At 40.1% G+C, this 26,820-nt stretch overlaps 1 protein-coding gene across 20 annotated transcripts in view; it reads right to left on the reverse strand.

Moving 5' to 3' along the window:
- SGMS1 (sphingomyelin synthase 1) overlaps window positions 1-26,820 on the reverse strand; it is a 327,516-nt gene that overhangs the window by 38,605 nt on the left and 262,091 nt on the right. For 19 of the 20 annotated variants that reach the window (XM_044935017.2, XM_044935022.2, XM_044935026.2 and 16 more), the window contains one exon: window positions 2,224-3,074. In XM_044935017.2, coding sequence (XP_044790952.1) covers window positions 2,224-2,846 — 623 coding nt within the window. In that variant the 5' untranslated portion in view covers window positions 2,847-3,074. Of the gene's footprint in view, window positions 1-2,223; window positions 3,075-11,787; window positions 11,791-14,219; window positions 14,233-26,820 lie in introns of those variants that run through there. The other variant, XM_044935028.2, reaches the window with a different exon arrangement.

Here is a 26,820-nt window from a genome sequence, read left to right on the forward strand (position 1 = left end):
GGGATGTGCCCCAGTAGTAGGACAGGGGTGGGGATGCTGAAGACTCTCATGAAAATGACTGGGTTATCCTGCCAACGCGGAAACGAGAGAGAGGACTTTAAAGAATCTTTAAAGTTGGACATGTTCTGAACTACAAATGCTCTGCAGCTAATAACACTCAAATGTAACTGGCTCATTCAGTGATTTTGTAATCAAATAAAACACAGTGGTATAGAGCAATAGAAATCATCTAGACTGAGAGGTCTTTATTGAATCTGTGAGAAAAACAAGGCTCCTGAGATTTGGAGATTCATCCACTCTATCAGCATGCCAGCACACGGCTGGGGCTGGGGCCAGGGCTGCCTGTGTCCCAGCCTTGGGTTAATTTTGCCCCAGGCATGAATTAAGTGATTTATGGCTGTAGAACAATTTAAATGTGCAAATGACTACAGTATTAGCAACAAATACCAGTAAAAGACAAAATTAGAAAGCCTCAAGAGAAACAGATTAGAGGAAAAGTCCCTGCTGAGAGAAATACCAATAGTAATATACTTTAAAGAAATTATCCCTGTGGTTGGGACATTTCTTAGAACAAGAATAAAATTATTCAAAACTCACACTTCTGTGAAAGGTTTTGATGTGTACATACTAGTACATAAATGTTCTTTTCTGGGCAGTAAATTATTAGCTGGCATGTAAGAATTTTGATAAAAATCAGAAAACAAACTCATATAAACAGAACAACAAAAATCAGGAAAACCCCAGGAAGCCTAATTTAGAGTTGACCTTGCCTTTGTTAAGAGAAAATATACAGACATTATTTTTTTTTTCCTCTAATGAGCTTCTAGGGAAGAAATTTTGAAAGTCAAAAGCAGAACTGAAGTCTGACGTCAGAAGAACATAATTAGTACATTTTTAGCATCTCATACTTCTAGGGCCTATTCTTATCTATTCAGCCTCTTAAAACTAAAGCGAACAAGAAACAGTCTTTCTTCCACAAACTCAAACGCATCCCAGACTGTTGCTCCTGTAACAAATTTACCTTAAACTCTTGTTTTTCAGTCGTTCCGTCATGTCCAACTCTGTGTGACCCCATGGACTGTGGCACACCAGGCTTCCCTGCTTCAACTCTGGGATAGCCAAACCAGCCCCCAAATAAAAACTGGCTACTTATATAGCTTCCTATATACAACATAAAGAAAGTCCTTTACTGGCAAAGACTCGGGAGTTGCTTTTATTTCCACTTGTAGATATCTAATGTATAAGGGAAGAAAACACAGACTTTATAAAACATACAAGAAAAAACTCATCATTTCCATTAAAGTTCAACATAAATTCTCAGTCTGCATTTTGTTTTCTTTACTTAAGATGATTTCTTTAATATTCAACCACACTGTGGGTCATGCAACAGAGTCTACCAGAGAGAAACTCATTCCTTAGCAAACCAATTTCCAACTTCCATGTGTGGAAGCCATAAAGATGTTCTGCTAATGGAAAAATCAGACACCCGGTGATGAGGGCAAAGCATGTGTTCAGTTTGCTATACACAACTCAGGCAAATAACTTTGCTGCATTGAGTTTAGAGCCTGGGACATGAAAACCACTTTGGATTTACCTGAAACTAAAAGGAGATGCCTACTGAAAATCCTGAGAAACTTGAATGAAATACTGCTCTAAATGCCACACGTTCTAAAGAAAGGTGGAAAGCCATGCAGGTTCCTTCACATCCCACCTAAACTGGGTATCACTCTCCACTAGCTCAAGTCACTCTGGACCAGCTGTTCTGAATTCTATGCGTGAAGCATCTTCAGATACATATCACAATGGTTCAGATATCTGATTCTGTGTGGAAAAAGCTATAGCGTCATTCATAGCCCACAGGCCAACTGTCAACCACTGATTTGACGGGTTAAACACACCAAGACTGGATAGTTTTCTGTGGTTTAATAGCCTGTACTCTCTGAAAATGTCTGAGGGTTTTCCCTCCTGTGATGTGAAAACAGAAAAAACCTCATCTCTAACAATCCTGTTCATCACTCTGTATCAATCTGGTACAAAACACAGCACTTCCTTAAAGCTGCCAGAGCTTTGGTTGGTTCAACAGACTACGTGGTTAAAAAACAAAAAAGAAAGAATGTGCTTTGATTCCTACTGCTTGATCAATTTCATTTCCCAATAATGAATATTAAACATCGGTCGTGCCACCTCCCAATCCCTGAAACTGCAGACTTGTGCTTTACTTACTTGTACTTTAAGAGCAGCCACTGAATTAACCAGAGTCCCACAAGGATCATGCCGTTAATTTCACAAATAGAAAAGGCCCACTGCACCCGGTTAAAATGGTCAAAAAACGTGTCCGGTAGTGGAGGCTGCACCTCCTTGGGAGGTACTCGTTCATGGACGACCGAGATCATCACTGTGGTGAGAACAAAGCAGGAAAGTGCATAAAGAAAGGCCAGAAAAGTCTTGCCCCACTCCATGGGGTACTGGGAGCGCTCCAGTTCTGGCATGGGGATCTTGATCATTTCCTTCCTATACCCATTGGGCATCCCGTTGGGTTTGACCTTGATGCTGAAGCTGCCGTTAGGGGAGGGGCTGCCGGTGCCAATGCTGAGGTGCCCGTTGGCATGGCCGTTCTTGTGTGCTTCCAAGTGGTGCTCCATCTTCAGGGTCTCTATCATGTGCAAGAGCCGCTGCCCGTTGTCAGAGGTGACCAGGCACAGCGGGGGTTTTGTGAAATCCTCCTGGGTGAGGTTGATCAAGTCCCGGCCTGTGAAATGTTCCAGAGGCTCACAGTATTCTGGCATAGCATTCTCCTGCAGCCAGTCTGCCACCTTCTCGGGTGACCAGTAGACCACTTCCTTCATTGTGCTGGCAGACAATGTGAGGCCCCCTGCTTGCTCCTGGCAGGTCAGCAGTCACCGTTCCGACAGGGCAGGACACTGTCCCTCCTCGCTGCGTTCATCCTGTCAGGCCTCATAACAGAGCTGTGTGGCGAGATGGTCAAGGCAGGTTTTAAACACCTCATGTAGCTGTCCAGGGTTATTGAGTGCCCGAGCATTAATTCACCTCATTTCTGAAGAACATTCTTCCTTCTGTGGAGGCAAGAGAAACAAGTCAAGCTACTGGGACTTTCAAATTAATCCCTCAAGATTCATAACCTTCACATGCATAAGGAAAGTGGAAAACCAGTTATTGGTGGAGTCCATAGTTTTCAAACATATATTAGTTTTAAGGAACCAATGACTCCCTGGTTAGTATTCCCCAAAAGAGGCATTAAATTGGACCTGAGATGGATCAAGTCAAAGACAGTGGTAAATTTGCTGAGAAACAATTCAACAGTGCTTTGAACATTGCTCAGCACTGATCAGGGATTATTTTTGTGCTTATTACGTGGTTCCTGAGATCAGCTGAAAGACTGCAGCAAATCTGCTTATTCTATCTACCACTTAATCTACCACTCTAGATTAGTGTAGATTGGTGAAGAAATGTTCTAAATGCACAGAGCACACAGAACTTAACAGACATCATAAAAGAGAATCATAGAAGTGGCGAGCTTCAGGATCATCAGGTCCAACGATTTTATACTCTTCCACAAAAAATCAGTGAGTTCCTCTTTGCAAATGTGCTTGGACCCCAAATCTATAAAAGAGTTATAAGAGTGGAAGCTTGAGTGAAAATAGATGGGAGTAAAGGGCCAGGGTTCCTCTCTGCTCTGATGACATCTCTACCCCTAGCCCACAGGAGATTGTGTAGAAAACCATAGCTTCCAAACCAGTGATCTGATCCTCACTTATCCACAAGGAAACTGAGTTCCAGGAAGGTCAATGAACCTGCCTATAGTCAAGCAGCAGCTTGTATAAAAGAGCTACAAGTTTCCAAGTCCTGGTTCAGTGAGTTTATTAAAATACTTCATCAGTGATGTGGCAATAACCAAAATGCACGTCTGTAGGGAGATTAAAAATTATATATAGAGAGTATAAAAATGTATATATGTTGTACATACATATATTTATCCACAAGTATGGTTAATGAACATAACATTGCATAAAACAATGGGAAAGAAATCACATACTGACTGAAGTTCTACTTGATAATGAGCTTGGGGGGGCATTTTCTACTTCTCTCTCACCTACTTATCTTTAGTAAATATATATTAATTTTGTAATAATCATTTAAAATTTTAAAAAAGCTAGAGAAGTTAAAAATAAAAGACTGAGCTCTATAACAAAGCATTGCAGTTAATGAAATGTGGCCTTTGGCGAAAAGCAGACCATAGTTTGACTTTCGGCATCTCCATGCATAAATTTGAAATTCAGCTTACTAATCTGCAAAATGGCCATGATCAAATGTCTCCTTCACAGGGCTGTTGTCAGTACTTTAAAATCCATATGTGAAAGCTGAGGATATACAATCCAGCACTGTTTCTGTTTTCTACAACTGAGTAGTACTCCACTGTGTGTGTACACACGCACACACATCTTCTTTATCCATGGATCCATGGACAGACGCTTAGATTATTTCCATATCTTGGGTATTATACATAATGCAGCAATGAACAAAGGGAATACACATATGTCTTTGTGAATTAGTGTTTTCGTTTTCTCCAGATAAATATCAGAAGTGAAATAGCTGGATCACATGGTCGTTCTCTTTTCAATTTTTTTGGGGCCCTCCATACTGTTTTCCATAGTGACTGTGCCGATTTACATTCCCACCAACAGCGGACACTGCCATCTGTGACAAGTCTGTCACAATATGTATGAACCCAGAGGTTGTTATGTTAAGTGAAGTGAGTCAGGCAGAGAAAGACAAATACTGTATGATGTAACTTATCTGTGAAATCTAAAAAACAAATTAATAAACACAACAAATCTTACAGAGAAGAGACTGGTGGCTACCAGAGGGGAGAGGGTTGGAGGTAAGTGAAATAGACGAAGGAGAAGTCGATTATGCAGTGACAGATGATAACCAGACTTACTGTGGGGATCAATCTGTAGTATATACAAGTAACAAATTATGCTGCAAATATAGAACTAAAATGTTATATGCCAATATGCCTAAAAATAAAATGGTATTTTCTTACTTTCTCAAATGTTCTATCATAACCAATAGCCACTGCTCAGTACAGCTCATGATGAAACGCACTGCCCAGTTGTGGACTAACTTCTTTTCTCAAAAGAACGTTGTGTTAACTGAAAACAACTTGCACAGATTGGTAGGTTTAAGAGCTAGAAATTAGGAATGACAGTGTTCCCTAAGTATGCTTTGTGGAATAATAATCTGAGAAAATGCTCCATGTTTTAAAAATCCAAATGAGACTAGGAACTGCAGAGTAATCCTTTCAAGGGTTAGCAGTACACATTAGTATGTCAGAAGCGCTTGGAAATCGTCCAGTAAAGAAACTCTACCGGGATTTCTTAAACTGACCTCATCCGGGCTGTGCTGCTCTAAATCCTGTTTCCTCCCTAGTAACTGTGAGCTCCCAATGGACCCACTGGGAGGTCCAGGCACAAACAAGACCTGAACTCAGGCCTTCCGATTTCAAAGACCAAACTGTCTCTACCGAAGCCCTCAAACCCAGCTTTGGTATGAAAATGGACAGTATGTCTAACTCCCAACTTTCCAGACTAAATAACAACCAACCAAATGGTGGTAGAGCTTGACAGCTAGTCCAGGCTTTGCGAAAGAGTTCTCTTCTGAGAGCCCATAGAGCTTTGCACCTTCCTGACATATCACCTCATGCTTAAGGGTCTGTCTAGACTGCCCCAGGGGACTCTGAGGGACCATGCAAGGGCTACAACCTTAAGCATCCACACGTCTCAACTTCAAAGGGGCCAAAAGGTGCTCAGTCAATACTGTCTCAGTATCCAAGGAAATGTCCCTTACAACTAGCAACATGTAGATGGTTTAATGGAAAGTAAACCTACTGAAAATGCCACTGATACTCAAAACTACTTCCAAAAAATTTGAATGGTCAAGGAGAATAATATGGGTATCCTCCAGAGAGAAATGAAAGTGAAATGAAACCAAAGTGAATCTCTGGCCACTTAAAAACCACTACAGAGGGGCTTCAATCACCACTAACCTACCTAGAGTGACAAGAAGACATCTGCCAAACGGGAGTCCTAGCAGAAGGTCCTGTAGGAAAGGAAATCTCTTGGCATCAGACCCCGGGCCTCTCCCCAGATATCCCTCAGCAATCAGGATAGAGCCAAGGGAATGCTCAACACCTCGAAGTGGCTATGAGAACTCTAAAGAAAAATTATTGATTGAATGTTCAGGCTCAAATAAATGAACATGGGTTTTTCATATATACAAGGTCTTCATTTCTCCCCTTGCCCAGTACAGGAAGTCTACCAGGAGGGGAAAACCCCTCAGAACCACAAAGACCAGACCAAGGACAAGGTATTATTTCACTTCTCTTTGATGGGGAAACACAGTCAGATAATATCCTCCTCAGACACAATCTTCTTCAAAGCAGAAAAATATCAAATGGTAGGCGATAATACAGGGCCATGAGACACACACACACACACACACACACATTCTGGCACTGTAAGCTTCTATCCAAATGAAAGAACACTAATCTTGCAAATAACAAGTCCATCAGGCAGTCTGAAATAACCAGTGGAATTCTTAAAGAGGCAGCAAAATAAACCAATAGCTTCCATTAATTAACTGGAACAAAAAAAAACCTCTTCACTCCTTAAGACAGTCCCTGTGATCTGCCACCCCCAACCTGGGAGTGCTCCATCTACTCTTCTTCAACAAGTCCAGATTCTTCCCTTAGTCTGTAAGGTCCTTCTCTGCAAAGCCTTTCCTGGTCACTCCTTCACAATCTTTCCCCACTCTCTGAATTTGTACACCTCTAATATCATTGCCACAAAATACAATTTAACTGTCTTGTGTGCAAGATGTGGTCAGAAGAACTCCAGCTACCTCCTTTCTTGACAAAATCCTTTAACCTCTTCAAGCTCAGCTTCTGATGGGAAATGGCATTAACAACTACCTACCTTACCTGTCCTCACATGGGTTGCTACTGCTGTGACGATCACGTAGAAGGAACGAAAGCTGTTAAATACTCCAAGAAGTATGTCTTGTTCTTTTTGTAACATCCTGCTTCCTTTCTAATGCCCACCAGGGCCCATAGTGACATCTCATTACTATTAAATGAAGCAGCCACTCCCAAATGGCATTTTTAAAAGCCCAAATCATTCGGACACAGGAGTAAGCACATCTTTCCAAATTTCAAGAGAAAACAAAGTTTCTTTTTCAAGCAAGATTTGAAGCTTGACAATAAAGGCATACATGTAGCTTTCCTGAAGCTAATACTGAAATCACACAATAAGGAAAAAACTCATTTCTATGGAAGTAACCATTAGGCAGCTACTCAGTACTTTCCTAGAGAAGGCAATGGGGGCTAGGGTCACACAGAGTTGGACACAACTGAAGCGACTTAGCAGCAGCAGCAGCAGCAGCAGTACTTTCCAGCCTTTTGGCTAAAGCTAAGATTAAGTGTAATATGGGTGCTTCCCAAGAGGTACAGTGGTAAAGAATCCACCTGCCAATGCAGGAAACACAAGAGATGCAGGTTTGATCCCTGGGTCAAGAAGATCCTCTGGAGTAGGAACTGGCAACCCGCTCCAGTATTCTTGCCTGAAAAATTCCATGGACATGGGAGCCTGGTGGGCTACAGTCCATAGCGTCAGACATGACTGAGCATGCATACAATGAGTACTTCAAAGGCCACAGCAAAAAGATGAGGACTTACTCAGAGACCCCAGAGCCTGGCTGTAGGAGAAGTGAGACAGTGACTGTCCCTTGGGCCTACACAGTCAATTTATAGCATACTGTTGTGTCTGAGATGGGAAAGGCAAAGTGCTTTCCTATCTAGACCCAGAAGACTGTACGCAAGGCTGGACTCAGAAAACTACTGTTACCACCATCATCCCGAGATGCTACGCTGAATCCATTACTGGGAGAAAGCTGAGAAATAATGCAGAGCTCAAATCTTTAAATTTAGTTCTCAGAACTAGGGAGGTGTAAAAGAAGAATAAAAGCTGCACATAAACTCTTTATTCCATAACACTACAGAATTTGAGTGTTACAGTTGATCAGTCGTGTCCAACTCTTTGTGACCGTGTGGACTGCAGCCCATCAGGCTCCTCTGTCCATGGAGTCCCCCATGTGTCCCCCATCCCAAACACGTCTCTCCCCATCCCAGCCCTCTGGGTTGTCCCAGTGCCCCAGCCTTGAGTGCCCTGCATCGCAAACTTGGACTGGTCATCTATTTCACATATGGTAATAGTCTATTTCACATATGGTAATATACATGTTTCAATGTCATTCTCTGAAATCATCCCACCCTCGCCTTCTCCTACAGAGTCCAAAAGTCTGTTCTTTCTATCCGTGTCTCTTTTTCTGTCCTGCATATAGGGTCATCATTACCATCTTTCTAAATTCCATATATATGTGTTAATATACTGTATTGGTGTTTTCCTTTCTGACTCACTTCACTCTGCATAATAGGCTCCAGTTTCATCCACCTCATTAGAACTGATTCAAATGTATTCTTTTTAATGGCTGAGTAATATTCCATTGTGTATATGTACCACAGCTTTCTTATCCATTCGTCTGCCAATGGACATCTAGGTTGCTTCTATGTCCTAGCTATTGTAAACAGTGCTGCGATGAATATTGGGACACATGTGTGTCTTTCAATTCTGGTTTTCTGAGTGTGTATGCTCAGCAGTGGGCTTGCTGGATCATATGGCAGTTCTATTTCCAGTTTTTCAAGGAATCTCCACACTGTTCTCCATAGTGGCTGTACTAGTTTGCATTCCCACCAACAGTGTAAGAAGATTCCCTTTTCTCCACAGTCCCTCTCCAGCATTTATTGTTTGTAGACTTTTTGATAGCAGCCATTCTGACTAGAGTGAGATGGTACCTCACTGTGGTTTTGATTTGCATTTCTCTGATAATGAGTGATGTTGAGCATCTTTTCATGTGTTTGTTACCCATTTGTATGTCTTCTTTAGGAGACATGTCTGTTTAGTTCTTTGGCCCATTTTTTGATTGAGTCATTTATTTTTCTGGTATTGAGCTGCATGAGCTGCTTGTATATTTTTGAGATTAATTCTTTTGTCAGTTACTTCATTTGCTATTATTGTCTCCCATTATGAAGGCTGTCTTTTCACCCTGTTTATAGTTTCCTTCGTTGTGCAAAAGCTTTTAAGTTTAATTAGGTCCCATTTGTTTATTTTTGCTTTTATTTCCATTACTCTGGGAGGTGGGTCATAGAGGATCTTGCTGTGATTTATGTCAGAGAGGGTTTTGCCTGTTTTCCTCTAGGAGTTTTATAGTTTCTTGTCTTACATTTAGATCTTTAATCCATTTTGAGTTTATTTTCATGTATGATTTAGAAAGTGTTCTAGTTTCATTCTTTTACAGGTGGTTGACCAGTCTTCCCAGCACCACTTGTTAAGGAGATTGTCTTTTCTCCATTGTCTATTTTTGCCTCCTTTGTCAAAGATAAGGTGTCCACAGGTGTGTGGATTTATCTCTGGGCTTTCTATTTTGTTATGTTGATCTATATTTCTGTCTTTGTGCCAGTACCATACTGTCATGATGACTGTAGCTTTGTTGTATAGTCTGAAGTCAGGCAGGTTGATTCCTCCAGTTCCATTCTTCTTTTTCAAAATTGCATTGGCTATTCAAGGTTTTTGTGTATTTCCATAAAAATTGTGAAATTATTTGTTCTAGTTCTGTGGAAAATACCATTGATAGCTTGATAGGGACTGCACTGAATCTATAGATTGCTTTGGGTAGTATACTCATTTTCACTATATTGATTCTTCCAATCCATGAACATGGTATACTTCTCCATCTATTTGTGTCATTTTTTATTTCTTTTATCAGTGTTTTATAGTTTTCTATATATAGGTCTTCTGTTTCTTTAGGTAGATTTATTCTTAAGTATTTTATTCTTTTCATAGAAATGGTGAATGGGATTATTTCCTTAATTTCTCTTTCTGTTTTCTCATTGTTAGTGTATAGGAATTCAAGGGATGTGAGAAAATAAATAAAATAGACAAACAATTAGCCAGACTCATCAAGAAAAAAGGGAGATGAATCGAATCAACAAAATTAGAAATGAAAATGGAGAAATCACAACAGACAACACAGAAATACAAATGATCATAAGAGACTACTATTAGCAACTATATGCCAATAAACTGGACAACTTGGAAGAAATGGACAAATTCTTAGAAAAGTATAACCTTCAAAAACTGAACCAGGAAGAAACAGAAAACAGACCCATCACAAGCACAGAAATTGAAACCGTAATCAAAAATCTTCCAACAAACAAAAGCCCAAGACCAGATGGCTTCACAGGTGAATTTACCAAAAATTTAGAGAAGAGCTAACACTTATCCTACTCAAACTCTTCCAGAAAATTGCAGAGGAAGGTAAACTCCCAAACTCATTCTATGAAGCCAGCATCACCCTAATACCAAAACCAGACAAAGATGCCACAAAAAAAAGAGAAAACTACAGGCCAATATCACTGATGAACATAGATGCAAAAATCCTTAACAAAATTCTAGCAAACAGAATCCAATAACATATTAAAAAGATCATACATCATCACCAAGCGGGGTTTATCCCAGGGATGCAAGGATTCTTCAATATTCGGAAATCAATCAATGTGATACATCACATTAACAAATTGAAAGATAAAAAACGTATGTTTATCTCAATAGATGCAGAGAAAGCCTTTGACAAAATTCAACACCCATTTATGATAAAAACCCTCCAGAAAGCAGGCATAGAAGTAACATACCTCAACATAATAAAAGCCATATATGATAAACCCACAGCAAACATTATCTTCAATGGCGAAAAATTGAAAGCATTTCCCCTAAAGTCAGGAATAAGACAAGGGTGCCCACTCTTACCACTACTATTCAACATAGTTTTAGAAGATTCAGCTACAGCAAACAGAGATGAAGAAGAAGTAAAAGGAATCCAGATTTGAAAAGAAGAAGTAAAACTCTCACTGTTTGCAGATGACATGATCCTCTACATAGAAAACCCTAAAGACAGCCAGAAAATTACTAGAGCTAATCAACAAATATAGTAAAGTTGCAGTATATAAAATTAATACAAAGAACTGAATTTTTATGAGTTGTTAAAGGCACGATGGACCCAAGATTGAACAAACATAGCTGGCATGTCAGGGAAGAAACTACAGGGAAGTTTCAGAAGTTTCTAAATGCTGATAACGGCAAAAGAAAGTAGGAAACAAGGCATGCATAACTGCAAAGTAAACTTTTGGCTCCATGTATCAAATCTCTAAAAGCAAAAGCAACCTGGGGTATACATGTGGTTCTACTCCACTGGCTTACATAATCAACTTAATACAAGATCAAAATTTGGTGAGCATGTAATATTTAGCTCAGATTTTATAACATGAAACTACCTGTGGAAATCTGCTAAAGAGAAACACAAAGTATTGATGTCATTTTATTAAGAAATAGATGAACTGCCTTTTTGTAAACACTTCTAGTCCAGATAAAAGACTTTACATCTACTAGAACTTTCCATAAAAGTCAATAGTAACCTAATGGAGCGCCGAAGAATTGATGCTTTTGAACTGTGGTGTTGGAGAAGACTCTTGAGAGTCCCTTGGACTGCAAGGAGATCCAACCAGTCCATTCTGAAGGAGATCAGCCCTGGGATTTCTTTGGAAGGAATGATGCTAAAGCTGAAACTCCAGTACTTTGGCCACCTCATGCAAAGAACTGACTCATTGGAAAAGACTCTGATGCTGGGAGGGATTGGGGGCAGGAGGAGAAGGGGACGACAGAGGATGAGATGGCTGGATGGCATCACCGACTTGATGGATGTGAGTCTGGGTGAACTCCAGGAGTTGGTGATGGACAGGGAGGCCTGGCGTGCTGCGATTCATGGGGTTCATGGGGTCGCAGAGTCGAACACGACTGAGTGACTGAACTGAACTGAACTGAACCCAATGGACATTTGTTTTAGGGCAATGCAGCCCAATGAAAGACTCATGAGGTAGGTGTTTACATCATCTCTCCAAACCAATCTAAGTAGCTATAAATTTTTTTTTTTGTTACTTAACAAGTAAAGAATTCACTTAAATAGGGAGAAGTTGTAAAACTGTATTTATCAGAAAAAGAAAAAAATGGCTAGAATAACAATCACATAGCTTCAATCTACTGTTGAGGAAATTTAAAATTACTTCTGATGCCTTAACCTTTAAACTATAATTTATTTTAAATTGCTATTATGTACAGTGTTCACAATTCCACAGCCAGACTCTGGTTAGTAAATAAAATCATTCCTTTTGAAATGGATCCTTGAAATTGAGAACTAAATACATCATGATATAACAGAATACGAAGCCTCCACAGAAGACTAGGCTGTACTTGTATATTTATTGTGATACGTATTTATATGTATGTATGTATGTGTAGTTTTGTCACACAGGTTACAAAGAAAATGATACCATTTTTGGAAACATGAATCACAAATATCCATAGCAGAAAAGTCTACAAGGTGTATATCACCTTTAAACTACCTTTGGATGACAAAACTATGAAATAATTTTCGACTTTATTTTTTCCAGTGTTTTCTAATTTCCTTGATAAAGACACATTACTTGTGTTTAGAAAAGAAAAAGCTTGTTTTTCCTTCAAGTATGTTTTATGTTTTTAAACGCACAGGCAGCATTGCAAAATTGAAAATAGATGCTTCCCACATTTGCTTTCTTTAAAAATATGAAATGGGCTTGCAGATTTCTCTAAATAATTGGAACTTCTGCCCTCTGTGTATAATTAGGTTCCAAAGCCATCAAATTCCCCAAACATAATAGTCTCAGGATATGAGCCAAACCACTGACAAGGATAAAGCTGAAATCTGAACCTAAGCGCATAGAAAAATTCCGGTCTCAGATACTGTCTATCAATCCAGAGAGAAAACAACAACAAACCATCAGAATGATAACTCTTCTATCATCTAGATTTTCTTCAATATCCACCTCTCCAGCCTACTGCCAAAATGTAAAACCCATGTGAAAATTCTGCCTTACTGTCATTACAGTAAGGAAAACTTGGCATAACGCTAATGACAACTAATCACGATAGTTTTCCCCTGGGTTTTCATTCTTAGAACACAATTACCAAATCTCTGAAGAGTCTATTCCCTCTCAACTGATGAACTGCCTTTCTAGGTCTGAAACAGCAGGGCTATTTTATAACATTCATCAAGTTACTCTGTACTTCTGGGACATGGACACAATCGGGCAGCACTCAAGATTGTTAGGACATAACTGATGTTGCCAAATTCCACTGGCTCTCATGTCCAGCTGATGTGCACAGTGGTGATCTATCTGCCTCAAGGAGCCTGGGAACAGCTAACCCAGGCTCTTATTTCCACCACACCTCACTCCATTTCTCTTCTTTTTTTCCCATTCTGCTTTTTCAAAATAGAGCTAAAACCCTTCCTTGTTTAGCTAGAATTAAAAAGATTGCACATCCCTCTGAATCTATCATAAATGAGGGCTGTGAAAAAAGTCACTGGCTTAGGAAAAAAGATGAGGCCATGTTTTACTATCTTCTGTTTTAAAGAAACTTCAAGAAATTAATGTAAATTACAAAAGAGAAGTAAATGCATAACAGCCCCTTAGAGACTCTTCAATGAGCAAGAGTTCACAGATTTCCCATGGAAAAACTGATCTCAGTTAGGGATAAACAAGTTACTGAAAAGTATAAATCATAGAAGGACATAATCCACCATGAGGTAAACCTAGCAGGTGTGACAAACAGCACGAGCTTGAGAAAATAAGTTTAAAGATGTGGTTAAGTGAGTACACTAATGATATAAAAGAGAATTCAAACATTAATAAAAGAATAAGACATGGTAGGGAAAAGAGAAAAGACAAGACAGGTCTGTTGAAAGAAAATACAGGAAAATCCCAGCTTCTCTCCTTGGCCTGTGGTGGGCTGATACCTCAGGATGAAAAGGAGAAAGCAAAAGGTCACAGGGAGGTCACAAGAGAAGGGGAAATGAGCAAAAAAATATACAGTATATGTTTAAATGCAATTGACAGGTTTTTTCCAATCCCCAAACTCAAGCAATCCAGCACCCATACACTCTTTGTAGGCAGAAAAGGAGTGGAAAGCGGAATCCAGTCCATCAAAAGATAGAACTTATTTTTAAAAAATATATTAATATCTAACTAAACATGGGCATTGGGGGCTTCCCAGGTGGTACAGTGGTAAAGAATCCACCTGCAATGCAGGAGACGTGGGGTCAACTCTGGGGTCAGGAAGATCCCCTGGAGAAGGAACTGACAACCAACTCCAGTATTCTTGCCTGGGAAATCCCATGGACAGAGGAGCCTGGTGGGCTGCAGCCCATGGGATAGCGAAGAGTTGGACACGACTGAGCACACACACACAGATAAACACACACACATATTAATCTCCACTGCCTCTTAAAACTCTCCTGAAATGATAATACAGGGATGAAAAAGGAGTGGGGAAAGGGAAAAGAGAACAAGAGACAACTAATTTAGGAGGTTGGGAAGCTGATGGACTGAGGAGTAGCTGAGAGAAAACCCAAAAAAACATAACCCTAAGCCAGTAAGGAGGAGAAATGAAAAGCAGTCTGTGTAAAAAGAGGCCTTAGAAGCATGAGGAATTGGAGGAATACATCGGAAAATGGGAGTGAGGTGGAGCTAAAAATAGGACTGGTTGAAAGACCATCAAAAAAGTGACCTTCAGATTCTCACTTCCCACAGTTGAACAACTACCTCTGCCCAACACCAAAGAAGACGGGAAGTTTATTGTCTCGAAAAGGGAAATGTCCACAGGGTCACAAAGAGTCAGACATGACTGAAGTGACTTAGTATGCACGTACCTCGAACCTCAACTGCCAATCTCCATCCTTGACATTCCTTACTGGTATTTCTGTCCCAGGACTACTGCAGGCTTAAAGCACAAAGACCGTGTTCTGGCCTTGAAGGGGAGCACAATATACTACTCTGGCAAACGATTATTTTGAGCTGAAGGCAACTGAGAAGTGAAACCAAGTGGGATGCTATGGGGCCCTCCAGGCACAGGAGCCTTTCGGTGTCACCTTCCTGTTTGTAGGAAAAAGGCTTTCAGGTTCCTAGACCTACTCTGAGCTCCAAAGGGCAAGTTTAAACAGTAAATCTGGATCATCAAAAAAGCAAGAGAGTTCCAGAAAAACATCTATTCCTGCTTTATTGACTATGCCAAAGCCTTTGACTGTGGATCACAATAAACTGTGGAAAATCCTGAAAGATATGGGAATACCAGACCACCTGACCTGCCTCTTGAGAAAACTATATGCAGGTCAGGACGCAACAGTTAGAACTGGACATGGAACCACAGACTGGTTCCAAATAGGAAAAGGAGTATGTCAAGGCTGTGTATTGTTAACCTGCTTATTTAACTTATATGCAGAGTTTATTATTTTTTTATCATTACATCATGAGGAACGCTGGGCTGGAAGAAGCACAAGCTGGAACCAGATTGCCAGGAGAAATATCAATAACCTCAGATATGCAGATGACACCACCCTTATGGCAGAAAGTGAAGAGGAACTAAAAAGCCTCTTGATGAAAGTGAAAGAGAAGAGTGGAAAAGTTGGCTTAAAGCTCAACATTCAGAAAACGAAGATCATGGCATCTGGTCCCATCACTTCATGGGAAATAGATGGAGAAACAGTGTCAGACTTTATTTTTTGGGGTTCCAAAATCACTGCAGATGGTGATTGCAGCCATGAAATTAGAAGACGCTTACTGCTTTGAAGGAAAGTTATGACCAACCTAGACAGCATATTAAAAAGCAGAGACATTACTTTGCCAACAAAGGTCCATCTAGTAAAGGCTACGGTTTTTCCAGTGGTCATGTATGGATGTTAGAGTTGGACTGTGAAGAAAGCTGAGCGCCAAAGAATTGATGCCTTTGAACTGTGGTGTTGGAGAAGACTCTTGAGAGTCCCTTGGACTGCAAGGAGATCCAACCAGTCCATCCTAAAGGAGATCAGTCCTGGATGTTCATTGGAAGGACTGACGTTGAAGCTGAAACTCCAGTACTTTGGCCACCTCATGCGAAGAGTGGACTCATTGGAAAAGACCCTGATGCTGGGAGGGATTGGGGCCAGGAGGAGAAGGAGATGATGGAGGATGAGATGGCTGGATGGCATCACCGACTTGATGGATGTGAGTTTGAGGGAACTCCAGGAGTTGGTGATGGACAGGGAGGCCTGGCGTGCTGTGATTCATGGGGTGGCAAAGAGTCGGACACAGGTGAGCGACTGAACTGAACTGATTCGGGGGAATTAGGGAATCCAGAAAGAAGCAGCAGTGCGGGACAGGGCAGGGTCCCGGCTCCTCCTCAGGGTAATACTCTGAGACGTATCTCTGAGTTCTTCTGCAGGAAGTAGGGCCCCCACCCCAGGCTGACGATGGGAACTTCAGGCTGGGCTCAAACAGTGGACCCCAGACTGGCTGGAACCAGAAGACTGATGACTGAGATTCCCAGAACACCAGCCTGTTAGCTTACACCAACCAACCAGAGGAGGGTTAAACCAGAGGACAGGCAGTTCCCCTGTCCCCCAAATCAATTTTTCCTATAAAAACTCTTCTCTGAGAAAAGAAAAAGAGCCAGACACGACTGAGCAACTGAACTAACTGAATTGAACTGAGGAGTTCAGGCTTTTTGAGCATGAGCTACCTGTTATCCTTGCTTTGCCCTGCAATAAACCTTTCTGAGCTTTAAACTTCAATTATCTGGTGTGGCCTCACAGTGCATTGGGCACCCAAACATGGGCTTAAGAACAGAAGCAGATTCAGAAAAAGCTCTCTGCTATCCCCCTATTTGCCCAAAAGTAGGACTGCAAGGAGATCAAACCAGTCAATCCTAAAGGAAATCAGTCCTGAATATTCATTGTAAGGACTGATGTTGAAGATGAAACTCCAATACTTTGGCCACCTGATGCAAAGAACTGACTCACTGGAAAAGACCTGACGCTGGAAAAGACGGAAGGCAGGAGGAGAAGGGGACGACAGAGGATGAGATGGTTGGATGGCATCACAGACTCAACAGACATGAGTTTGAGCAAGCTCTGGGAGTTGGTGATGGACAGGAAAGCCTGGCATGCTGCAGTCCATGGGGCTGCAGAGTCGGACACGACTCAGCGACTAAACTGAATTAAGGGCATAAATTTGCAGACACATTCCCTCTTCCTCTACAAGGAAGGACAGAAGTTAGTCATTGGAAACAACTTTAAGAGTCTAAAAATGCATCAGCCCAGAGACGGTGCTGGTGAACTCTATATAACAAACCCTGCTAACACTACCCCTTCTCCACCGTTAGTTTTCCCATGTATTTGCCTTCTCACCTTTGCCTCCCCGAGAAGCTCAAAGTCTTTTCCTTTGTCCTGTCGTTACTCTAAAAATTTGCTGGAGAGTAACAGTACCATAACTTTTAGATATATTTTCTAAACAATAACCATTTCCCCATATTTTTTAAAGCAGTTCAGTTTTCAAATGTATTTTTCTCATCTCATACATCATCAAAATGTACAAGAAGGTTTACTATTTCAGTTTCTAAATTAATTCTCTCCCAGAATGCTTCTACTACATAGAAATTGTTTAAAAAAAAGTTTTAGTTAGATGTGTGCTAATAATTTGAAACAGAAGCACACATTTTTTTTAAAAGTCTCCATCGAATTTGTTAAAATATTGCTTTTGTTTTTTGCTTTTTTTTTGGCCATGAGGCATATAAGATCTTAAGTTTCCTGGCCAAGAATCAAACACACCCCTGCTGCATTGGAAGGTAGATTCTTAACCACTGGACCACTAGGGAAGTCCCCAAAGACTACATTTTTAAAAAATGATTTTATTTTGGTTGTGCTGGGTCTTCACTGCTGTGTGAGCTTTCTCTAATTGAAATGAGCAGGGGCTGTTCTTTGATGCAGTGGTTTCTCCCGTTGCGGAGCACAGGCTCTAGGGCCCGTGGGCTTCAGCAGTGTGGCTCCCAGACTCTAGAACACAGGCTCAGTAGTTGTGGATCATGGGCTTAAGTGGCTCTGTGGCATGTAGGAGCTTCCCAGATGAGGGATCGAATCTGCATCTCCTTCACTGGCACGCGGATTCTTTATCACAGAGCCACCAGAGAATTCTCGCCCAGCATCACCACTTTTAATAATCGACAGACTCTGGAAGCCTGATGTGTAATAACAAAACACAACTAATTTAAAGTACACCTTTGGTGTTTACACTGGGACTGCCTAGTGTTGGTAACAGATTAATAGTGGGTCAAGAGAAGACACAATTTCTTGATTAATGCAAAATTAAAAAACCTGATCTAAAGTGTAACAACTTTTTATAGTCTACTGAGGATCAGAAATCCCCACTGGCTGGGAAATGAAAGCTTTCCCTTTCAGTGAGAAAAATAGCTATCAAATCTCTTCTAAATCTACACCAATAAAAAAAATATGTGACTCACAGAGTAAAAAAAAAAGCTAATATAAGGAACATGACTCTGGTGACCAACACCACACTGTTAAATTATCAACAAGGCACAGGCCCAGAGAGGAGAAATCAAGTTCAAGTGTATGTCCCCAAATAAATTCCTAATACTAACTTTGAGAGCTAGGTGAGTTGTAACTATTTTCAGCCTAGAGGTGATCTAAAGGGGTAACTTCTAAATTGACGGCGCCTAAATGTACATCCTCTGGTCGGCCCTAGCCAGAAAGGTGATGTCCGTGTTCCCATCATGTTTTATTCTTCTCCAACAAATGGCTCCCTGTGCCAGTCTCCTTCCCCGGTCTCCTGGATTTCAGGAAAAGCAAGTGTAGGTCTTCTTTACCTTTATCTCCACACTCAAAAAAAAAAAAAAAAAATACTAACCATTTTTTTCTGACAGCAATTATACTAACTCTTAAAAATGAATACCCATCATCTGGTCAACTCTTGTCTAGTGATCACTGGCTGTCTTCTTGGCTCCAACGATCTGGTAATTTCCCAAATTTCCAGGGTTCACCTTCACTGAGCTTCTTTATCAATTGGCCAATGGTTAGCAGAACCAAAGCTCAGCTGCACAAAAGGGATGCTCCTCATTCATCAAGCCAGTCAGCACTGGAACACAGATTCAGGTTGTAAAGGGATCTGTAAAAGTTCCAGCTGTGGACTAAGGTAGAATACCACCAGGGGGCAGCAGAAAGCCTATGAAATTACAGACTCATCTTAGCACCCTTCCCAAACAGAAGGCAACGGCATCCCACTCCAGTCTCTTGCCTGGAAAATACCATGGATGGAGGAGCCTGGTAGGCTGCAGTCCATGGGGTCGCGAAGAGTCAGACACGACTGAGCGACTTCATTTTCACTTTTCACTTTGATGCATTGGAGAAGGAAATGGCAACCCACTCCAGTGTTCTTGCCTGGAGAATCCCAGGGACGAAGGAGCCTGGTAGGCTGCCATCTGTGGGGTTACGCAGAGTTGGACACGACTGAAGCGACTTAGCAGCAGCAAACTATGAAGGGTTTGACAGACATCTTCCAACAGAGACCCTACACCTAAGCAATACATCTAGGGGTGAAACTGCAAGAACTAGAACCCCTCTTTGCTAAATCATCAGTTGAGGCTCCTTTCACTATATTCACGCGATTCTACCGTGGCTCTAGTGACTCTACGATTAGTCACGTGGCCATTTCCACAGTCTCTCAAACATACTGCATATCTGGGCTATTCTGCAATCTCAGCCAAACGAGACTATGCCTAGGGTGCAGGACCTCAAAGAAGTGCAAAGGCCTACAATTAAAGAACACAGTTTATGAGAAGCACTAACTAACCTAAGACAATCACTTAAATATTTATTGTTGGTTTATATAGAAATGTAATAGGCTTTGTTTTCTGGCTTCCTTTACTATAACTTAATGCAACAAAATTAGAACCCTGCAACTAAATCAGTGATGTAAAAATATGTAAGTTTACAGAAGTTATTAAATTAGTTCACTTTTTTTAAGGCATGATAAAATTGAAAGATCTCAACAAGCATAGCTAAAGCTATTGTGCATCAGGTGAAATAAATTCTTAGTTCTTAAAAAGCCTTGAACATATATTACTATGTTATAGTGAACTAATTTTAAAATAAGTCATATATAAAGTATTATCTCAACTGAATGCACGTTCACATGCGTTTTTGAAATCTCTTAACATTAACACATGTGACACCAAATGTATAAAACGCAGCTTTAAACAACCATAAAAATATCAGTCAAAATATTCCACAGATAAAAAAAAAAAACACAAGACAAAATATTTTATAAATTTGTCATAGATCACAGATATCAAGAGCTCTTTAAAAATCAGTTAAGGAAATTATTTTAAACAAAGATTTCAAATAGGCCACACAACACACAGACACACAAATTTTTTTTTTAATCTCACAAGTTAACAAATAAATAAATATATAACAGCAAGGTACCATTCTTCAGTGATTGAGTTGGGAAAGATGAAAAAGAACTATAACTTAAAACAGCAAAAATGTCACCAAGGATTCAAGTTCTGCCAACTGTACCACAAATTCATTTATTTCTCTTTACTTCATACAACCACCATAGTTCAGCCAAGACTACATTTCAATTAAATTACTGCCATGGCCTCCTCAATGACGTTCTTGTGCCCAAATCAACTGTATTTGCCATGGGGCAGCAAAGAGAACTTCTTCAACTGTGTGATTCCCATATTTGAAATCCTGCAGTGTTTGCCAATGCTCTTGGAATAAAATCCATGCTTGACTGTTACACAACTTGCAAGACTGGTCCTGCCTTCGTATGGCCAAGTACCTCCCCTGTGCACTACACAGCAACTGTGCTAGTCTATTTTCAGTTCCCAACCACCCCAGGGCCTCGAAACACGCGGTTAACACTACCTCAACACTCACACCCTACTCCTTCTTCACTCCAGACTTCCACTCAACTTTCAGGCCTCCACTCTTATATGTCATCTCTTCACCAAGCCTTTCATGACCATCCTTTTACTGACATCATCTTCCTTGCTGAGCGTCTTTCTGCCCGGCCAAAATGGAAGCTCCAAGATACAGGGCCTCTTGTGTTTTTTTCATTACTGTATCCTTGGGAGCTAGCACACAGTGCGCATTCAATGTTAGCATCTGTTTCATGAGTGAAAAAATAAATACTAGAGAAGGGAGGCAGTTGACTTATTTGATTCTAAGAACACAGGTGTTAAACACGGATTCTTCATCATCTAAGGCTGACCACATTATTCTCAATAATTCTTTACAACTCCCACCTAACTAAAAAAAAAAAAAGGAATAAATTTATAAAACCATTTCATCAAAACGTTACTTTAAAATATAACCTCCTGAAAAGAAATACAGCTAGGATTTTTTCAGATGGGAAAACATACTTCCTTTAATCATACCATTTTTTCCTTTTAGACTTTCTTTAATACGAGAAGAAAATAACATTGGTCCCTGTTGGTAGGAACTTAATTCCTTAAACATAGAAAAGGAATCACTATCCAGTTGTTATGCCTAAACAGAAGGCTCAGAAAGGTTCCTTAATTTTTATTCTTTTATGAGCAAATTAAAAGACAATGCAGAGTCAATGCCATAACACAAAAACCCAAAGTATTCAAACATTTATAATTTCATATTTATATGACAATGAATTAAGTAAAAATACTTGTTTTTTTTTCCCCAAATTATATACACAGCTATTTTCTACCTAAAACTAAGCCCTCACACTTTTCAAAGTTACCAAAACCCTCCTCGGTAGTGTGTTTAATCAGATTTTTAAGTGTCACAGTGGGAAACAGCCTAAATATAAGACCTTACAGATGTTTCCCAACTGTTTCTGAAGGTGAGACTCCCAGATTCTTTTTGGATGCGCTGTTCCCATTAATTTGCATTAGCTGTTGAGACACTGGCTGGAATAGTAACGCAGGCACATCTGAGCAAATGCATGGAGATGGCAAGTCCCTAATTACTCACTCCTCATTAGGCCCTGGCCACTAAAATAGAACTCCAAGGATCACTGTTCTGAGTTGCGTTTCTTAATGTTCAGATCATGTAGTCTCATCTTGCTTTCCAAATTCTGTAGGCATTAATACCTAAACCATTTGACAAAATGTCAGTTTTACATACAATGAGAACACTGTGTTATCATAACCTGAAAAGGCGACATAGCTCATTAAAAGCATTTCAAAATCCTGTCAAATGATCTAAAGATGTAAAATGTGAGATCAAAGAATTTAACTTTCAAATGTCACAAGTTATTTCAGTATAAAAGAGAAAGAGGAGCAAGGGGAAAATATGGATTTAATTTGCAAAGACATAAAGCACCAGTCACAAGGATGGAAACTGGAAAAATGACTAAGAGCAATGGTAGACTACATCTAGGACAAAAGAATCTCTCAATGTCTCAATCAGCGGGAGGGCAGATAAAATTTTCCCCTAAAATGCCCCAAACGGCACTTCAAAGTATTTCTGAAAACTACATTCTTACCATAAAATAACAATGGCAATCCTCTGGGTTTCTAATCCACATCTGATTATGTTCCACACCTGTGCTACAAGAAGCAACTCACACGCATAATAAAAGATCTGCACACCTAAATTAAGTTCTTTCTGTAAAGAGCTAAGTCTGTATTATAGAGATCCAGTTCATTAAAGAAACTTGATGATCAGCATTCAGAGCCTATTAACAAAGCACTCTGGCAAGGTACGAGGCACGTCAACTTCACTGAAAACACAGCTCAGGTTTATTTTCTGTTTATATTCATAATGAGCTTTTCCTTTTGGCATAAACAAAGCCAGCACTAAAGAGCCAAGGGCTGAAAAGTATACATATTAATAAAAGCCAAATCACTGAATCCAAATAAAATCAAACATTAATTACCTGTGTACTGTGCATAAAGCACTGTCATGGGCATCCTGGGAGACCGGGATGCATACAGCATGGTTCCTGTCTAACTAGGCTAAAAAGTCCAAAAACCAAATTTCAACTCTTCTCCAAACCTACTCCTTGTGCATGCCCTCTTAAGCTTAGTAAATTTCAATTCCATCGTACTATATGCAACGAGAGATTAAATAGCCAACATCTGTTGGATCAGCGAAAAAGCAAGAGAATTCCAGAAAAATATCTACTTCTGCTTCATTGACTATGCTAAAGCCTTTGACTGCGTGGATCACGACAAACGGTGAAAAATTCTTCAAGAGATGGGAATACCAGACCACCTTATCTGCCTCCTGTGAAACCTGTAAGCAGGTCAAGAAGCAACACTTAGAATTGGACATGGAACAACGGGCTGGTTCCAAATTGGGAAAGGAGTACGGCAAGGCTGTATATCGTCACTCTGCTTATTTAACTTACGTGCAGAGTACATTATGCAAAATGCCAAGCTGGATGAATTACAAGCTGGAAGCAAGATTGCCAGGAGAATCATTAACAACCTCAGATATATAGATGACACCACCCTAATGGAAAGGGTGTCTCTGGTGGCTCAGATGGTAAAGTTTTTGCCTGCAATGCTTGAGACCTGGGTTCGATCCCTGGGTTGGGAAGATCCCCTGGAGGAGGGCATGGCAACCCACTCCAGTATGCTTGCCTGGAAAATTCCCATGGACAGTGCAGCCTGGTGGGCTACAGTGCATGGGGTCTCAGAGTCGGACATGACTGAGCAACTAAGCACAGCACAACGGCAGAAAGCGAAGAGGAACCAAAAGACCTCTTGATAAAGGTGAAAGAGGAGAGTGAAAAAGCTGGCTTAAAATTCAACATTCAAAAAATGAAGATCACGACATCTGGTCCCATCACATCATGGAAAATAGATGGGGAAAAAATAGATGAGGAAATAGTGACAGACTTTATTATCTTTGGATCCGAAATCACTGCAGACAGCAACTGCATCCATGAAATTAAAAGACACTTGCTCCCTGGAAGGAAAGCTATGATGAACCTAGACAGCATATTAAAAAGCAAAGACATGACTTTGCTGACAGAGGTGCATATAGTCAAAGCTATGGTTTTTCCAGTAGTCATGTACAGATGTGAGAGTTGGACCATAAAGAAGAATAAAGAGTGTCAAAGAATTGATGCTTTCAAACTGTGGTATTGGAGAAGACTCTTTAGAGTCCCCTGGACTACAAGCAAGTCAAACCAGTCAATCCTGAAGGAAATCAATCCTGAATATTCACTGGAAGGACTGATGCTGAAGCTATAATACTTTGGCCACCTGATACAAAGAGCTGACTCATTGGAAAGGGCCCTGGTGCTGGGAAAGATTGAGGGCAGAAGCGGGCGACAGAGGATGAGATGGTTGGATGGAATCATTGACTCAATGGACATGAGTTTGAGCGAATTCTAGGAGATACTGAAGGACAGGGAAGTCTGGAGTGCTGCAGTCCATGAGGTCTCAAAGAGCTGGACATGACTGAGTGACTTAACAACATATATTCTAGCAAAGACATCACTGGCAAGCTTTATCTGCCCCTATTCAATCCATTAGCGCATACGACCCATAATACTGAAAGAAGTGAAAAGTGAAAGTGAAGTCGCTCAGTTGTGTCCGACTGTTTGCCACCCCGTGGACTATACCTAACAGGATCCTCCGTCCATGGGATTTTCCAGGCAAGAGTACTGGAGTGGGGTGCCATTTCCTTCTCCAGGGGATCTTCCCAACCCAGGGATCGAACCCGGGTCTCCCACATTGTAGGCAGATGCTTTACCATCTGAGCCATCAGGGAAGTCCCAAGAAGCATCTGTGAACTAATGGAAAATTTTTATTCCGAAATACTCCAAACTTGAGTAGAAATAAGTAGTGGTACCTAAAACCTTCAATGGACTAGTATAATATCTAGCACAGCATAGGCATTCAATAAATATTTGTTGAATGAATTAATGAATGGAGTGGAATTAATCATTAATAGTGTCTAGTATAACTAAGCACTTAATTGATAACTAAGCACTTAATTGATAACTAAGCACTTTAACTGATCAATTCAAGTATTTTGTTAGCTTCTGGTGGACAACAAAGTGATTCAGGCATATATCTTATCAATAAAAGGCTATAATAAATAAATAGAAATAAATCGCTATTTTAAAAGTGGATGCCCTCCCCCAATACACACACTTTCCTTCTCCTCACTAAAAACCCTCAGACACACCCCCATGTCCTCTATTATCAACAGAAACTGAGAGGAGAAACTGTCAAGCTGACAGACTAAATTTAGCAGACAGATCCAAGTTAAGAGTTCCTCTCAAAGCACCCCCAGAAATAGCTCTGGTTTTACCAAACTAAATTTCCTTGGTCTGTCACTCTGGGCTTCATTTTATGAGCTTCTGGTTTTATCAAATGGCCACAAGGAATTATATACTATTAAAAAATAGTACCAAAACATGCTGGTTGGTGTAACGTCTTGGCAAAGAGAAACTTGTTTTCTGACTTTCCTTGAAACACCTAACACATGTAAATCAAAATAACAAAGGTCAAAGTCTTTAGAAGCAAGCTAACTTCAGGACTTACAATCAGCAGTACAATAGATTCTTAATAAGAAAAAAAAAAAAACGAATGTTTAAATCTCTTATGTGAAGGTATATAAACTATAGAATTATCCAATTCTTTAAGCAAAATTTTTGAGTAAGTTTATTGTACCCATTTTGCAGCTGAGGACATGGAGGCTCAGAAACTAAGCAACTTCAAGTTAGATCTTTAGCACTAGAATACTGCCACAGTTCTATACATCAAAGAATTATCCAGAATTGATCACTAAATTATTTAGACTTGAACAAAGCCAACTGATCCACTTCTTTTTTTCTTTTAGTTTAAAAAGACTTCCACTGTAATTATATTTTATCAAGATTTTTAAAACTTACAAAGGATTTTTTTTTTTTTTGCCCTCTCCTATTTGGCTTGAAGTTTGAAAACAATTTATCCATTTTTTTCCCCAAAATATCAATCTTTTAATAAGACAAAAATATGGCTTTCTTCTTGGCTCTTTTGCGTTAAACAGTATTAGCTTCACTGTGCCAATGACATTATAGAAAAAAGCCTGAGAGAGCTGGGTAGCAAGAAGGGACAGAAACATGATATTTTTTAATTTGGAGATGTAGGATGTAGAAATTATTTGAAAAAAATAAGAACAGCTTTATAATGAATAGTTTTCATTTTTGTTGGTAAAAATTTATATAGCTTTGATTTAAAATTCCCTTAAGTATAAAATTCCCTATTAATATTCCTCCATATACACACACAAAATTTATCATGTAATTTTATAATAGTAATGAAATACATGCATAGCTTTTTTTCAACAGGCACAAAGTTGCTGGGTTTTTTTTTTCCTTCTAGTATAAGGTCTGTCTAATGGGGATGGAGCTTAGCTAATGTTTTGAACACACATATTTAAACATGCTGCTGCTGCTAAGTCGCTTCAGTCGTGTCCGACTCTGTGCGACCCCAGAGACGGCAGCCCACCATGCTCCCCCGTCCCTGGGATTCTCCAGGCAAGAACACTGGAGTGGGTTGCCATTTTCTTCTCCAATGCATGAAAGTGAAAAGTGAAAGTGAAGTCGCTTAGTCGTGTCCAACTCTAGCGACCCCATGGACTGCAGCCTACTAGGCTCCTCCGTCCATGGGATTTTCCAGGCAAGAGTACTGGAGTGGGGTGCCACTGCCTTCTCGATTTAAACATGAGGCAGCCATAAAGCATGTGATTAAAATGAGCTTTGAAAATCTCCAAGACTGAGTTAGA

The sequence above is a fragment of the Bubalus bubalis genome, chromosome 23 (assembly GCF_019923935.1).
Source record: "Bubalus bubalis isolate 160015118507 breed Murrah chromosome 23, NDDB_SH_1, whole genome shotgun sequence".
NCBI classification, from domain to species: Eukaryota; Metazoa; Chordata; class Mammalia; order Artiodactyla; family Bovidae; genus Bubalus; species Bubalus bubalis.